The sequence below is a fragment of the Salvelinus sp. IW2-2015 genome, linkage group LG2 (assembly GCF_002910315.2).
Source record: "Salvelinus sp. IW2-2015 linkage group LG2, ASM291031v2, whole genome shotgun sequence".
Lineage (NCBI taxonomy): Eukaryota > Metazoa > Chordata > Actinopteri > Salmoniformes > Salmonidae > Salvelinus > Salvelinus sp. IW2-2015.
The window spans coordinates 12,562,029-12,578,815 of record NC_036839.1 but is presented as its reverse complement, the minus strand read 5'-3'; the positions used below and the strand labels follow the sequence as shown (position 1 = coordinate 12,578,815).

Sequence of the window (16,787 nt, the reverse complement as noted above, 5' to 3'; positions counted from 1 at the left end):
TGGAACTAAGGGGCCTAGCCCAAACCATGAAAAACAACTCCAGACCAGTAATCCTCCTCCACCAAACTTTACAGTTAGCAATATGTATTGGGGCAGGTAGTGTTCTCCTGGCATCCCCCAAACCCAGATTTGTTCCTCAGACTGCCAGATGGTGAAGCGTGATTCATCACCTCATAGAACACGTTTCCACTGCTGCAGAGTCCAATGTCAGCGAGCTTTACAAAATTCCAGCCGACGCTTGGCATTGCACATGGTGATCTTAGGTTTGTGTGCAGCTGCTCGGCCATGGAAACCCATTTCATGAAGCTCATGACAAACAGTTATTGTGCTGATGTTGCTTCTAGAAACAATTTGGAACTACAATAGGTAATGAGTGTTGCAACCGAAGACAGACCATTTTTAAGCAAGCTAAAAAACCAGTCCCGTTTTTTTTAGCTTGTGTGGCCTACCACTTCATGGTGGAGCCGTTGTTGCTCCTAGATATTTCCACTTCACAATAACAGTACTTACAGTTGACCGGGGTAGCTCGAGCAGGGCAGAAATTTGACGAACTGAAGTCAATGAGCTCTTCAGTAAGGCCATTCTACTGCCAATGTTTGTTTATGGAGATTGCATGGCTGTGTGCTCGATTTGATAAATCTGTCAGCAACGGGTTTGGCTGAAATAGCCAAATACACTCATTAGAAGGGGTGTCCACATACTTTTGTATATATATATATATATATATATATATATATATACACAGTACCAGTCAGAAGTTTGGACACACCTACTCATTCAAGGGTTTTTCTTTATTTGTTCTATTTTCTACATTGTAGAATAATAGTGAAGACATCAAAACTATGAAATAACACATATGGAATCATGTAGTAACCAAAAAAGTGTTAAACAAATCAAAATATATTTTATATTTGAGACACTTCAAAGTAGCTACCCTTTGCCTTGATGACAGCTTTGCAAACGCTTTGCATTCTGAGGTTGGGATAATACTGTGAACATTATACTGTAAGAGCTGTTTAAAAAGACTGCCTGAAATGTCAGCCTATTTTGGTGGGAGGGAGTCACAATAGACCAATAAGAAAGGGAGTTACAAACCTCTCTGCCAATGACAACTCATTCTCCCCTTCCCACTCAGACCACACAGACAGTCCAAGCAAAATTGCTCTTTTCTAAGATACTATTTTTGTTTATTTTTGACAATTTTAATTGTAATTACATTACGGTACTTCATTGTTACCCAGAAATTATTTGACATTGAGATAAAAACGGCTGCATTGGACTTTTAAGCATGCAACATGTGCACTTTATAGGTAATGGGGCCTCTATAGGAATAAACTCTACTCTGTAGCTTACCCTGCTTTTTGAGTAAATCTACAGTAGAATGTCAATCTAGCCTCAGAATGTCACAGGGAGAAGAAGGTGGTCACTCAGGAGGGATTAAACTAAAGAATCAGTACAGTCAGTTCACTTTCCACACAGACAAAGAGACATTTATTGGCCCGACACAAAACCTCTGCTTTTCATTGGCTCAAACACACTTGAAGAATTTCAAGCATACTAGCACAAAAAAGACAAACTCGCATCACATCATTGATTAAAATGCAGGATGGTAAATCTCTCTTACAATCAAACGGGATAACTTGGACCGAGAATGCGCATTTTCATTGGACAACTGGAATGGACGACCCCAATTGGCCAGCTGGGGATTTACAAACTCTGGCAACTGATACGACAAAAGCTCAGCAGGAAAAAAACAAGAGGTGGACAATCGTCAACATCAGAGAAGTCTGATTATTTTTCAACACCACAAAGGGGGTCCAAAAAACTATTTTGAACAAACAAACAAAACGAGATGGCATCCCAGGTGGTGGAGATCATCAGTGGGATGAGTCTGGGAGCCATCCAGTCTCTGGAGCAGGCCGTGGAGAGAGCTGCTGCCGCTCTGGAGGAGGAGGGCGATGACTCTGTGTTCTATGATGAGGGTGATGTTCCATTAGACGGGGAAGGAAGGTCTTATCCCTTGATCTGTAGTTCCAAGTCAGCTCAACAACAGAATGGGGAGGTGAGCCTACTCAAGGCTGAGACAGCCGGGTGTAGTCATGGAGAATGGAACAGGGACAGATCCGATCACTGACGGAGGAGACACTCGTACCTCTGCCATGTTTGACAGTGGGTCACTTCAGCACAACAACAGTGCCGTAACTGAGCCCCAGACAGCCCAAACAGAAACTTTGGCACAAATCCCAACTCCAACACCTGCAGAGCCACAAAAACAGCCAGGGTAGAACACATTGCCAGACAAGGGTAAGGAAATCTGCGTTACAATAAAGCAAAAATGTCAGTATCAATTATCCAGCACATACATTCCACAATGAATATGTTTGGTAAATCACCATATAACCAGGTTTATGATCCAACCAGATACAATACACTTTTTCATGAGCTGGAGTTATGTGAATGGAATATTTAGGTCACTACAAGCAGAGAAAACTCTGAATATTAATTTGTTCTAAGAACCAGGGGCATAAATGTTGTGTACTTTTGCTTTTAAGTTTCTGCTGCACTCAAGGAATGGAAGTGAAACATTCACAGGATCAGACAACTGCTACTACACCCCTGTCTGTACGTAAGGAGGAGGTGGCTCGGCTGAACACGGAGCCTGACACCACAACCTCCTCTGGTGATGAGCCCGACAGTGAGAGTCAGGATGAGGTGGAGGACAGACAACGGTTCCCAAGATTCCCTGCCCTGTCAAGGTAACAGTTCCCAGTCTTCATGAGGATAGAAGTCTGGCCGATCCCATCATAAGAAATCCTCCAACCACAACATCAGCTCCAAATATAGCACTGTCTCCTACAGGAAGACACGCAAAGGTAACACTCGCCAAAAGATTGACGAGTTGGAGTCCATGATGAAGAATCTGTAACATTCTATTGATGTCAGTTTCCTTGAAGTAGACTATACTGCAGTTTTACTTCAACTACAAGGAGCTGGATGTGGACTGAGGGGCATGCTAAACCAGTCACTGTGCAAACTGGCATAATTAGCCCCTATTGTTAGGGGTTTGTTTATCTTTCTAATACACAATACACAGTCTTTTAAGATTGTATCTCAAACGTTGACGTTTTACTGTAACGCTATGTCCCTTCTCAAGCCAAATGAATGGTCGACACGTAAAAAGTCTAAGTTCCCACAGACTTGGAATGACTACTGATAAGAGCTCAATATGGATAGTAGTATTGTAACGTAATGCACAGAAGTATTGTAATAATTAGTAAAAAATATAATCCCCAGAATTAAGTTATTTCAATTGAAAATAACAGTGGGAACATTTAATTATGTAAGGCAAGTATTTGATTAGCAGATCAAAAAAATAAGAGGCTTGGGGACATAGTAATCCTACTAGCAAACATTGAGATTTACGATGCCTTCGGAAAGTATTCAGACCCCTTGACTTTTCCCACATTTTGTTACGTTACAGTCTTATTCAAAAATGTATTAAATATTTTTTTTTCACTCATGAATCTTCACACAATAACCCATAATGATAAAGCAAAAACAGGTTTTTAGAAATATTTGCTAATTTATTCAAAATAAAAACCTGAAATATGACATTTACATAAGTATTCAGACCCTTTACTCAGTACTTTGTTAAAGCACCTTTGGCAGCGATTACACCCTTGACTCTTCTTGGGTATGACGCTACAAGCTTGGCACACCTGTATTTGGGGAGTTTCTCCCATTCTTCTCTGCAAATCCTCTCAAGCTCTGTCAGGTTAGAGGGGGAGCGTTGCTGCACAGCTATTTTAAGGTCTCTCCAGAGATGTTCCATCAGGTTCAACTCCGGACTCTGGCTGAGCCACTCAAGGACATTCAAAGACTTCCACTCCTGCGTTGTCTTGGCTGTGTGCTTAGGGTCATTGTCCTGTTCGAAGGTGAACCTTCGCCCCAGTCTGAGGTCCTGAGCGCTCTGGAGAAGGTTTTCATCAAGAATCTTTCCTCCGTTCATCTTTCCCTAGATCTTGATTAGTCTCCTAGTCCCTGCCACTGAAAAATATCCCCACAAGATGATGCTGCCACTACCATGCTCCACCGTAGGGAAGGTTCCAGGTTTCCTCCAGACGTGAAGCTTGGCATTCAGGGCAAATAGTTCAATCTTGGTTTCATCTTGTTTCTTATGGTCTGAGAGTCTTTAGGTCCCTTTTGGCTAACTCCAAGTGGGCTGTCATTTGCCTTTTACTGAGGAGTGGCTTCCTGTCTGGCCACTCTACCCTAAAGGCCTAATTGGTGGAGTGCTTCAGAGATGGTTGTCCTTCTGGAATTTTCTCACATCTCCACAGAGGAACTTTGGAGCTCTGTCAGAGTGATCATCGGGTTTTTGGTTACCTCCCTGACCAAGGCCCTTCTCTCCCGATTCCTCGGTTTGGCCGGGCAGCCAGCTCTAGGAAGAGTCTGGGTGGTTCCAAACTTCTTCCATTTATGAAGGCCACTGTTTAGGTACCCTTCCCCAGACACAATCCTGGCTCGGCGTTCTACGGACAATTCCTTCGAGCTCATGCCTTGGTTTTTGCAGGACCTTATATAGACAGGTGTGTGCCTTTCCAAATCATGTCCAATCAATTGAATTGACCACAGGTGGACTCCAATCAACTTGTAGAAACATCAAGGAAACACCTTAGCTTAATTTCAAGTCTCATAGCAAAGGGTGTGAATAGTTTTGTAAATAAGGTGTTTATTTTTTTATAAATTTGCAAACATTTCTAAAAACCTGTTTTCGCTTTGTCATTATGGGGTATTGTGTGTAGATTGCTGATAAAACTGGAAGTATGAATGTAAGCATCTTAAAACCTACCGCAATTCTTTCCCCCCAGGTAATCAACCCTATATGTGAAGAAGTTCTGCTATTTAAATGTATATAGTTCCCGTTAGGCTATACGATCAACTACTAAAGTTAACCCCTAAAGCTCTCTGTAACAGCCATGCCTTTCCATGCTGTAATATTTCCATAAGAACAGTGAGAAAGTGTAGGCCTATATGTTCATGAAATATCTGTTGCAAAAAATTGGAAAAAGAAACCCACATTAAATTATCATCTTTAATATCTATTCAGAAAAGGAGAAAGAATTTCATATTTGAACAACAGTCCCCTCTAGTGTTAGAGAAATATACATACAGTATGTACTAAACCTATAACCATATAGTAATTAAGAAGCAGCTCTTATTATCCTAGGTGAGCCATAAGGTGTAGGGTGAAGTGGCCCCTAGACACTGATCTTGGGTCAGTTTTGCATTTCCCCCACTAATCGTTGAGGTTGGGGGGAAGTGAAGTTGAACCTAGATCTGTACCTTAGGGGAAACGTCAACCAGAGCTGAGTCATAACCTCACATAATACAATGCAATTCTTTTTTATCTCATAAAACAATACAAAAATCTGATGTCTTTAGCAAAGCTATCTGTGATACGTAATGTCTACACAGGCTCATGCATTTCAATTTGTACATAAAATGATATTTCAAACAGTGAGAATGGTACTTGACAGAAAATATCTATTTACATGAATCATGGAAAAGTGCCATAATATATCCAGCCATTTGGCACTGAAACAGTAAGAAATATGGTACATTGTGTGGTCAAACCGAGTGCTACAATATAGAGAACATCCGTAGAAAAATCCTCACGTAAATAGTCAAGGCACATTCGTGGTCGATTTCCCACGGCTCTTTAGAGAATTATTTTTGGGCAAAGCTGATGAACATACAATGTAAAACCAAAGAGCTCAATAAAAAGTGCAACTCCAGTAAACTATGCTTCCTAAAAACACTGTGATTACGTTGTCTAATAGCTGCCCTTTCAAATCACTTCCGGGGCCTCATAAGTCATGCAAAATTCAAAGGTTGATCATGATAAAAAAAAACATTGCACATCCCAACACCACCCTCAAACCAACACCATGCGTATTCCTATTGCAGCAGACGACATCCAAACACACACAGTCAAGTACTTGAGTGTCGATCACTGATGCATGAATAGTGCTGTAGCCCTGTACTCCCGTCATTCAGCGTGGTAGTGTGTGAACTGCCACTTCTGGTAGGGACTGGTAGGCACACACTTCTTCAGCTGTATGCTGTCACCCAGAACCCCAGCCTCGAGACACAAACGCTGGGGAGCAACCTCCGTAACGAGGTGCTCCGCCTGAACAAAGACGACACAGGGAAATAGTACAGTAAGCACCACAATGTACATAATGTTAACTTCCATTCAGCAAAGGAACACTGCTGCTATCTTGCTCTCCAACCAAGGTGTTGTGAATTGAGGTGCAAACCCTGACGAAGGCTAAGGGCCAAAAAGCGATGGTTTTAACAATAAAAAAGCAATTGAATCAACATACACTATCCTCCAAGAGTTGCTGAATTTCCTCTTCACTTCAACCTTCAAGCACACTGTACATATTCTGTATGCTAGTAGCTGACAACAGCTTGGTTTAAGAATAACAAATATTCGTCACAAAAATCGATATTCAGAGAACTCTAGTCGAGGAGGTAAAGGCCCACTCTAAAGCAAACCTACCAGAGCAGAGATGGAGGCCTTGTGGAGCCAGCGTAGCTGTGGCTTGGTGTTGTCACACAGCTGCAGAGCCAGGCTGCTACCTTTGTTCTGAGTGGTGAGACAGACATCTTTCTGGCGAACGTGCCTCATCCAGGTGTAATTGAAGTGCTGACTCTGAGGTTTAGGGACAGAGGGGATAGTTAAGATATGTCACAAATGGTACCATTACCTATATAGTGCACTGCTTTTGACCGGGACCCATAGGGTAGTGCAATATCTAGGGAATATGGTGCAATTTGGGAAGCAGCCTTAGTGTCAGACATACAGTATCAGTCAAAAGTTTGGAGACACCTACTCATTCATGGGTTTTTCTTTATTTTTTTACATTGTAGAATAGCGAAGACATCAAAACTATGAAACACGTGGAATCATGTAGTAACCAAAAGTGTTAAACAAATCCAAATATATTTTATATTTCAGATTCTTCAAAGTAGTCACCCTTTGCCTTGATGACAGCTTTGCACACTCTTGGCATTCTCTCAACCAGCTTCATGAGGAATGTTTTTCCAACAGTCTTGAAGGAGATCCCACATATGCTGAGCACTTGTTGGCTGCTTTTCCATCACTGCAGTTCAACTCATCCCAAACCATCTCAATTGAGTTGAGTTCGGGTGATTGTGGAGGCCAGGTCATCTGATGCAGCACTCCATCACTCTTCTTCTTGGTCAAATAGCCCTTACACAGCTTGGAGGTGTGTTTTGGGTCATTGTCCTGTTGAAAAACAAATCAACATTTTGATGTGATTTGTTTTTTTAACAGGACAATGACCCCAAACACATGATAGTCCCACTAAGTGCAAACCAGATGGGATGGCGGATCGCTGCAGAATGCTGGTTAAGTGTGCCTTGAATTCTAAATAAATCAGTGTCACCAGCAAAGCACCCCGACACCATCACACCTCCTCCTCCATGCTTCACGGTGGGAACCACACATGCGGAGATCTGTTCACCTACTCTGCGTCTCACAAAGACATGGCCATTGGAAGCAAAAATCTCAAATTTGGACTCATCAGCCCAAAGGACAGATTTCCACTGGTCTAATGTCCATTGCTTGTGTATCTTGGCCAAAGCAAGTCTCTTCTTCTTATTGGTGTCCTTTAGTAGTGGTTTCTTTGCAGCAATTCGACCATGAAGGCCTGATTCTCCTCTGAATAATTGCTGTTGAGATGTGTCTGTTACTTGAACTTAGTGAAGCATTTATTTGGGGTGAAATTTCTGAGGCTGGTAAATCTAATGAATTTATCCTCTGCAGCAGAGGTAACTCTGGGTCTTCCATTCCTGTGGCGGTCCTCATGAGAGCCAGTTTCATCACAACGCTTGATGGTTTTTGTGATTGCACTTGAAGAAATGTTAACATTTCTTGAAATTTTCCCAGATTGACTGACCTTCATGTCTTAAAGTAATGGACTGTCGTTTCTCTTTTCTTATTTGAGCTGTTCTTGCCATAATACGGACTTGGTATTTTACCAAATAGGTCTATCTTCTGTATACCACCACTACCTTGTCACAACACAAACATATTAAGGAAGCAAATTAACAAGGCACACCTGTTAATTGAAATGCATTCCAGGTGACTACCTCATGAAGCTGGTTGAGAGAATCCCAAGAGTGTGCAAAGCTGTCAACGCAAATGGTGGCTACTTTGAAGAATGTAAAATATATTTGTTTAACACTTTTCTTGGATACTATATGATTCCATATGTCTTCACTATTATTCTACAATGTAGAAAATAGTAAAAATAAAGAAACCCTTGAATGAGTTGGTATGTCCAAACTTTTGACTGGTACTGTATAATTAGGCTTCATGATAACTATGGGGTTTTCAAGGCCGGTTGGGTGTGTGTTGAACTCAACAGGGATTCCATAGTGGGTTATAGTCATAAGACAGCTTTTCATTTCAAAAATGGGGAAGTTAGGAGTATTTACCAGCTTGCTGAGATCACAGATCTCAAAGGCAAGGGAGCCTTTCTGCAGAGCGAGGCATTTTCTTACTCCACGATTGAAAACCTAGCAAAGGAGGATCACAGGTATAACATTTCATGACAATGCATAGAGCAGTCATAACAGTAGTTTACATAGGTAGTGTCACTGCACTATTGCCAGTAGAAAAGCTTCTCCTTTCTTTCCATTCTGCGCCCTCAACAAATCCTGACAGAACTGTCACAATCCAATCACTTTTTGTTCAGATAAGAGGACAATTGACATCTGTGTTGCAGAGGCATTGAAAGCAGACAAGTATACATCCCCCTCTCAGAAAAAAAGTACTATTGTCTGTCAGCGTCGAGATGAGGGATAAGTTAACGGAAAAATAAGAGTAACAATTGTTAGCCAGAAAAAGAGCATCAATGCAATATATTCTAAAGATAAACAGTCTAAAAAGCAAAAACTGGATTCCTACTAATTCAGTAAAGACAATGATTTTAAGCGTTTCAAATAAAGTTATAAACCACAGGAATAAACTGCATAAGGGTTTTGAGCATCTGGAAAGGCGCTATAAATATCAAATAAGTTATTTTTTATTATAAAAAGTACACCTACTAGCCCCTCAGCTTTGACCAATGGAGCGACCATGTCTGGGTACACATTATCCAGGTACCATTTGAAGCTCTTGCACTTGAGCTTCTTCCGGAGCGCGATCTGGTCTGTGAGGTTGCCAATGTCGATGACACTCCTATCCAGCAGATGGTAGTATCCATGGCCGTAGAACAGGTCCTTGTACTCATCCAGCCACACCTCTGCCACCCTGGCCAGGTTACGCTCGACCGTCTTCTGTCTGTCCTTGGGGAACTTGTATGGGTTGGCGCCACGGAAAATGTGGCCCACTCTGGAACATGGGATGATCTCGATCTCACCTCCACACATCCAAATCTGCAAAATCAACACAAGTAGGATGTGATCAGAACATTTGATCGAAGTCCCACACGGCACCCTATTGCTCATCGGGCTCTGGTCAAAAGTAGTGCACTGCATAGGGTATAGGGTGCCATTTAAGAGGCAGCCTTGATCATGAGCCGAGTGTGTAATCCTGTAACAGGTTGAAGAATGAACTATTTGCAGGTTTGTTAATCTCTAATAAAAAAGTATTATTATTATTTTTTTTTAAATGAGTCACTGACCTTAAAAGAGATCTCCATGTTCTCTCCGCCCCATACGTCCAAGCCAGGATCATAAGAGCCCAGTTCATAGAAGTACTTCTTATCGATGGAGAAAAGTCCTCCTGCCATGATGGGACACCTGAGAAACAAAGTACACAGTCATACACAAGGGAGGGACTAACCTGAACTTATGCAATAAGTACCATTTGTTTCGTTGCGAAACGTTTTCCGTTGAGATTGTATTACTCACAAAACATTCCTCCTTGGTCTTATTAACTGAGAGTAATTAGGATGAGTCAGCTGATCTCAACTGGTTGGATTGGTAAAAGTAATAGGTTGGCGTAAACTAGCATTGACCTATCCAATCGTGTATAGATCGATGATTAACTGATGGAAACAAGGAACGAAGGATGAATTTCCAAAGAATTGGAAGAGGGCCCAATACTTATGTACTTGAACTAATCCGCAACTGTTACTACATGACAAATTCTCCAGTGTTAAATCAACACTAGCTAGGTTTCATGCAAATATTCCCAAAAATGTGCTCATTTTCCCACCAGAGATGTGTTTCCATCATATTGACTTGCAGATAAAGGCTGTGCGTGATGGCGTAGTGCACATAGAAATACCTATTGCGGTTAAAATTGTACCGGGAAAAAATATATATAAGTTTGGCTAGCCTACATGAGGGAGATTATTATGGACAAAAGAGACAGATTAATTTTATTTGTCAAATGGCAGCCAAGCATCGATCATCATGTCACCACAATAACACCCTCAATATTTATTGGAAAGGAGCATCAAGCTCATCACCTTGCACTGTGACATTCAAAGTTTATTTAAATCTGTAGTTTAACAAATTGCATGCTTTCCCAATGAGTCATAGTGGGAGGACCACTTAACATTGTCATCACGACTCCATGTTACCTTCAATATTATGGTTATTATAACAATATTTGCACATAAAAGCGTTTCCACCGACATCTCCCATCATTCATTTTACAAATACATAAAGAGCCCACCTTGTCTAGCGTATTTCGTTTTTTCAACATTTGGAAAATTTACCCAAAAATGTTGTTTCCATCAGGCCTGTCATGACATTTTTTTATCCATCATGTACTTTACATACATAAAAAGTTTGGATGGAAACCTCGTTAGTGACCATGTTAAGTTTGTAGAGTAAAAAAAAGAAAAAAAAAGAAAAAGCCTCATCTCAGACTGGCCAATAAAAAGAAAAGATTAAGATGGGCAAAAGAACACAGACACTGGACAGAGGAACTCTGCCTAGAAGGCCAGCATCCCGGAGTCGCCTCTTCACTGTTGACGTTGAGACGGATGTTTGCGGGTACCATTTAATGAAGCTGCCAGTTGAGGACTTGTGAGGCATCTGTTTCTCAAACGAGTCAGTCTAATATACTTGTCCTCTTGCTCAGTTGTGCACCGGGGCCTCACTCCTCTTTCTATTCTGGTTAGAGACAGTTTGCACTGTTCTGTGAATGGAGTTGTACACAGCGTTGTACGAGATCCTCAGTTTCTTGGCAATTTCTCACATGGAATAGCCTTCAATTCTCAGAACTAGAGTTTCAGAAGAAAGGTCTTTGTTTCTGGCCATTTTGAGCCTGTAATCGAACCCAGAAATGCTGATGCTCCATATACTCAACTAGTCTAAAGACTTTTCTTTCAAAAACAAGGACATTTCTAAGTGACCCCAAACTTTTGAACGGTAGTGTATATTCCGGACTATGACAACGCTCGTTCTGATATTTTTTCCTTCTTACTTTTTGGATTATGTGTGTATTGTTGTGTACCTATTAGGCAGAAGAGTGAAAGCGCTGTCTAGTTTAGTGAAAGTGAGAGTAACTTGGTGAGTGAGAGGGAAGTGGAGGGGGTGAAAGATAGAGGGAGAGGGAGCACTGTTGGAGCTAAAAACATATCTGTGACCAATAAACTTAGATTTGTTTAATTAGTAAATTTTTTGTCCTGTGGACTTCACCAAGTGAGTTCCTACTGTAGGCGAATGTTATCATAAAAATGTAACTGTTTTTTAGAATACATTACATATATCATAACCCACTGGGCATAGACACCAATTCAACTTCAATTCCATGTTAGTTCAACGTAATTTCATTGAAATGACGTGGAAACAACATTAATTCAGCCAGTGTGTGCCCAGTGGAAAGGCCTTACTTTGACAGACAAGTTTTACCCTAACAGTGGTGTTAGGAACCTCCTGCTTTACAGGCCACAACAAGCCAGCAAATCAAATCACACTCTGGCTTGCAGAGTGATGTGTAATTCTCACTCTTAGAGTTAATTTAACCCCTGAATCAACACTAGAAATGCTACACTGAAGAAAAATAAACACACTAGCCAAATTTGCTGTGTATGTAAACATACAGTAATGAGGGATGTAATGAAATCCAGAACTACCTGATGGGATCTGAAGCCTTCATGTGATTCTTCTTAATGACGTCCTCTGATAACATGCGCCACAAAAACACCAAGGGCCATTTGAATACCCCTCTTTGGAAGTTGTCAACAAACGCATAGCTGTAAACAGAATATCATTAAACAAATATTACATTACTGGATTAACAATGCATGAGGGAATGAAATGCGCGAAACTCAAGACAACTCCGATGAATCACATATATCAACAATATCCAGTAAACAGGATGTTGCATCAAACCTGGCTGTCTAAAAATAAGTTGATACAACTCTGGTCGTCGTGGTTACTTTTTACAGCAATGTATACAGGTAAGTTCAACATGAACCCTGGAAGTCAGAAGGCCGTTGACCCAAATATTCAGAAAATGTATCAGACGGATAGCTGTGAATCAAATATTTCTAATGATCTGGGATTTGTAGGTAACACACAAAGCTTCCATTGCTGCAATGTTATCACACATTTTGCAATTGTAGGGACATAGTCAGCTAAGTAAGCAGTGTCCGAGCCAGAACGGCCCAGTCTAGGTAAATAAAGATACATTGTGCCCCCAGATGATACTGACAGACCAAATTTGGGGGTCTAACTCCTAGACAATAAGATTGAATAATAACTCTGAAATTAGAGCTGGGACGATAAACCAAAATGTAACGCCGACCGATACAATCACTTCTTGAGAAAATGTTACTGATAATTACGATAAAGTAGCCTACACTAGAGAAATGTGAAGTTTGAAATTAAATATGTACGCTAATATGGCCAATTGCTAACAGGACAATTGATAGCTACAACTTTTAAAGTAGTAGTAGTTTTAAGTGTAATGTATTTATTTTATTTTTTTAAAGCAACTGATGCATATTAATGTTAGATATTTATCTTTCAATTCATTGTGATAATTCAGTCAATTTATCGTGATATGGATTTTTTTCCCATATCGCCCAGCTCTAATAGGGGGCGTCCCAAATGGTATCCTAGTCCTTACATAATGCACTACTTTTGACCTGGGCCCATAGTGCAAATTTATACAAAATAAATAACAGATATACCTTATCTACATACAGTACCGGTCAAATGTTTTAGAACACCTACTCGTTCAAGGGTTTTTCTTTATTTTTACTATTTTCTACATTGTAGAATAATAGTGAAGACATCAAAACTTTGAAATAACACTTGTCAAGCCAAAGGGTGGCTATATATAAAATGTATTTTGATTTGTTTAACACTTTCTGGGTTACTACATGATTCCATGTGTGTTATTTCATAGTTTTGATGTTTTCACTATTATTCTACAATTTAGAAAATAGTAAAAATGAAATAAAAACCCTTGAATGAGTAGGTGTTCTAAAACTTTTGACCGGTAGTGTATGTATTCAGACCCTTTTCTAAGAGACATCTTGTTTCCATTGATAATCCTTGAGATGTTTCTACAACTTGATTGGAGTCCACCTGTGGTTAATTCAATTGATTGGACATGATTTGGAAAGGCACACACCTGTCTATATAAAGTCAAATGGGTCTGAATACTTTCCAAATGGACAGTATATAGGAAATGTGCCATTTGAGACGCAAGCATTTAGTATTATGGTAATGTTACATTACCTCATGTCCTTGTCACTGATGACGTCGATGACTGGGCAGGCCACTTTCCTCCTGTCCATGTACACTCTCTCCAGCAGAGGTTCCAACCAGCCCACGTTGCATTCAATATGCGAGTCAAGAAAAGTCAAAACATCACCTGAAGGGAAATGCAAACAATCCACTGAAGACAAACAAAACCACAGGGACGGTTGACTGCCTCATGTACGGGAGGACAAGACTGAGATTTTTTTGCATAGAGTATTTTGTTTAAACACAATGCAAGCGAGTGGTCATACGATATAGCAGGATGTGGATGTGGTTGGTTACCTTTGGCAATGGCGGCTCCTGCCAGCCTAGCTCGGATCAGGCCCTGCCTCTCCTTCAGACGGACGATCCGCACTTTGGGAAACTGGGACATGTACACATCCAGGTGGTCCTTGAGATATTCTGAAAGAGTGGATGAGAGCGAGTGTGTTTAGGGCCCTGAATTTATTCTGACTATGTGACCTGCCCAAGAAAAACTTCAGGCCCTATTTATAAAGCTATCGTTGCTGTCTGAAGATCTCCAAATCTGTAACTTTATAGTATATTGCAAATAAATGCCATATTTTACCATTAAGAATATACATTTACAAAACTTCATTAGCTAGTTTGAATACATTTTCTTGGTCCTAGATTCATGAAATTGTCTTCAGTTGGGCCCAGAATTTCCCTGGACACATCACATGGCTGGGAAAAACTCTGAACCCATCCTGTACTGTTTACCAGGAAAGCTCCTCCCCTCTCTTACCTTTGGTACTAAAGTCATCCACCAGGATGATCTCTTTGAGAAGGTGTGGTGGAGAGCGATTGAGGACACTGTGGACGGACCGGAGCAAAGTGGACCATACCTCATCCACAAAGCAGAAGATCACACTGGTGGTGGGCAAGTCATCATGGACCACACTCTTTGAACACCTGGAAAACAACACAAAACAGTAACAAGAGAGGTTACCTAATGCTAACTGTTCTATATCACTATATGAGGAATACAAGTGTGGGAATACGTGAGTATGCATGATGTGGTCAAGGCCAGAGTGTGACTCACGTATGAGGTCTGGTGTCTGGGATGGCTCGGTCCACAGGGATCTGGTCACTCAGGTACACGTTGAAATAGCCTTCATTCCACCGGCTCCTCACCTCCTGCTCTTTGTCACTGGGCACCATGGCTGCTTTCCCAAATTGCCCAATTGCATTGGCATCTCTGGGGGCTTGGGTCATGTCTAATGCCAGCACTTTGTGGACGCCTGTGTTTCGAACATCTGTGGAGTTTGTGGGAACTCCTGGTTGGAGTTTAAACTTTGCTCTAGGAAGTAAGGTCTCCTTTAAGGCATACGGCTTACCTTTATCAACTGCCTTGATCCGTTTGTGCTTAATATTGACAACCATCTCTTTTCCTTTCAGTACATCCTTTTTGACAGATTTAACTGTGCGGTCCACGGCAACTTTGTATTTTATAAAGCTTTCTTGTATGCCAGGCTCCAGTGGATCTAGGACTTTCTCATTTGTCTGTGAGTCCAGATTTGCTTTGGCTTTTTGCATTAGGCCTATATTTTCCTCTGCTTTCACTGTCTTTTTTGAGGTCAATGTTTCAACATGTTTTCTTTCTTGAACACCAGGTGGCACTTTGGTGAAGTTCGAGAGCACTGCCACTTTCTTATCCTCTGACTTCACCAGATTTGCCTTTGACAGGTCTTTGACAGGCGTTTTCGTTTTCAAAGACACACTCAACTGTCCTGTGACATGATTCGCTGTTTCGATTTGGTTAGGCTTAAAAATGACATAATTTCCTTGTTCTGACTTTAGTTGGGCATTCTCCCCTTGTTTCGCATGTGAATTTACTTTGTCCTTCAACTGCGGGTCCTTTTTGGCAGCAGGTCCTCGCTTTCTGCCCACTTCAAGGACTTTCTTTTCATTCTGGAGTGGAACTTTATTACCTGCCTCGTCCAGGTCTAAGTCGAACTGTGTACGTTCGGTGGCCTGCGATATGACAGTCAGCCTTTCCTTCACTACGCGTTCTTTCAGAAGTTGGCTGTTAGCATCATTCATTGACAGGCGAAGTGCTACCATATCAAACAGTAGCCAAATGACAGATGCAATGAAAACAAATGCAAGTGCCCTACCACTACCCCTAAAGTATTTCCTTATAGCCTTCATTTTAGTACGTCTAGATATACTAGGTCACAGTATCTTATTAACGCATGCACGAGTCATACTTCACCCTCCGTTCAACTTCTCTTTACTTTGGGGTAGTTTTAGTAGGCTATTGCCTGCATGGCATTCCACGCAGAGAAGATTGCTTTGGCCAAACAACGGTTGGAATCTTCTGGTAGAAGTCGTTGAACTATTGTGAATTTTGTAGAGAAACGCAACAATGTATCAATAAAACTTACCTCCACGTTGTCCATTTACTTCCCTGAATGGTACAGTGTATATCACAAGTATCCATGCGCTGCCCACTATTATGGAAGTACACAGGCAATTATCTTGCAATTTGTTGTTAACTTACTTGCCCTCACCTAATGTCTTTGAATGAGAAAGGAAAGGATCATATTCCCTTGAGGAGAATGCAAAACCACAGACATCCAATTTAGTTCTTTGACACATTTGCCCCTGTTCTGTCGTGGAGGTAGCGCCCATCAACGACATATTTCAACGTTGAGAGCACACACAGTGATTGGATAGACAGCTTCATTTTAAGCAAACCGTTTTAGGGTACACCTAAGGTGGCGTGAAAGTGGGTGTGGCCTGTATAATGTCAACAAAATAAGGCATGGCGCGTCGCACAGTGAGTGTAGGCCGAAACAAAAACGGATTATTTTTGATGTTTTTCTTTCCCCCGACAGGTTTTTGGTCAGTAATGGACCTTTGCACATCCGTTTTTTCAACTTTCAAATTATAGCAAAGTGTGACGTGTCAATATGGTGATAATAGGGTAAATCAAGCATAACTGGTGTAACCAGTACAGGTGTGTCTGCAATGCATCATTCACAATTCAAGTAAAATTGTCACTCAGTGACTCA

General features: G+C 41.1%; 1 protein-coding gene across 2 annotated transcripts; it reads right to left on the bottom strand.

Annotated features, from left to right (window-relative positions):
• Window positions 1–5,081: 5,081 nt before the first annotated feature.
• Window positions 5,082–16,577, bottom strand: LOC111974492 (polypeptide N-acetylgalactosaminyltransferase 5). 2 transcript variants are annotated; one of them, XM_024002213.2, is made up of 11 exons: window positions 16,284–16,577; window positions 14,813–16,108; window positions 14,516–14,682; window positions 14,053–14,172; window positions 13,747–13,882; window positions 12,132–12,251; window positions 9,723–9,840; window positions 9,145–9,474; window positions 8,533–8,613; window positions 6,569–6,721; window positions 5,082–6,193 (listed from the first exon to the last, which is right to left on the bottom strand). In XM_024002213.2, the coding sequence occupies exons 2-11, from the start codon at window positions 15,919–15,921 to the stop codon at window positions 6,053–6,055; spliced, it is 2,475 nt and encodes an 824-aa protein (XP_023857981.1). In that variant the 5' UTR covers window positions 15,922–16,108; window positions 16,284–16,577; the 3' UTR covers window positions 5,082–6,052. The 2 variants fall into 2 exon arrangements, with proteins under 2 accessions (XP_023857981.1, XP_023857972.1); XM_024002204.2 differs by having other exon boundaries at window positions 14,813–16,577.
• Window positions 16,578–16,787: the final 210 nt, after the last annotated feature.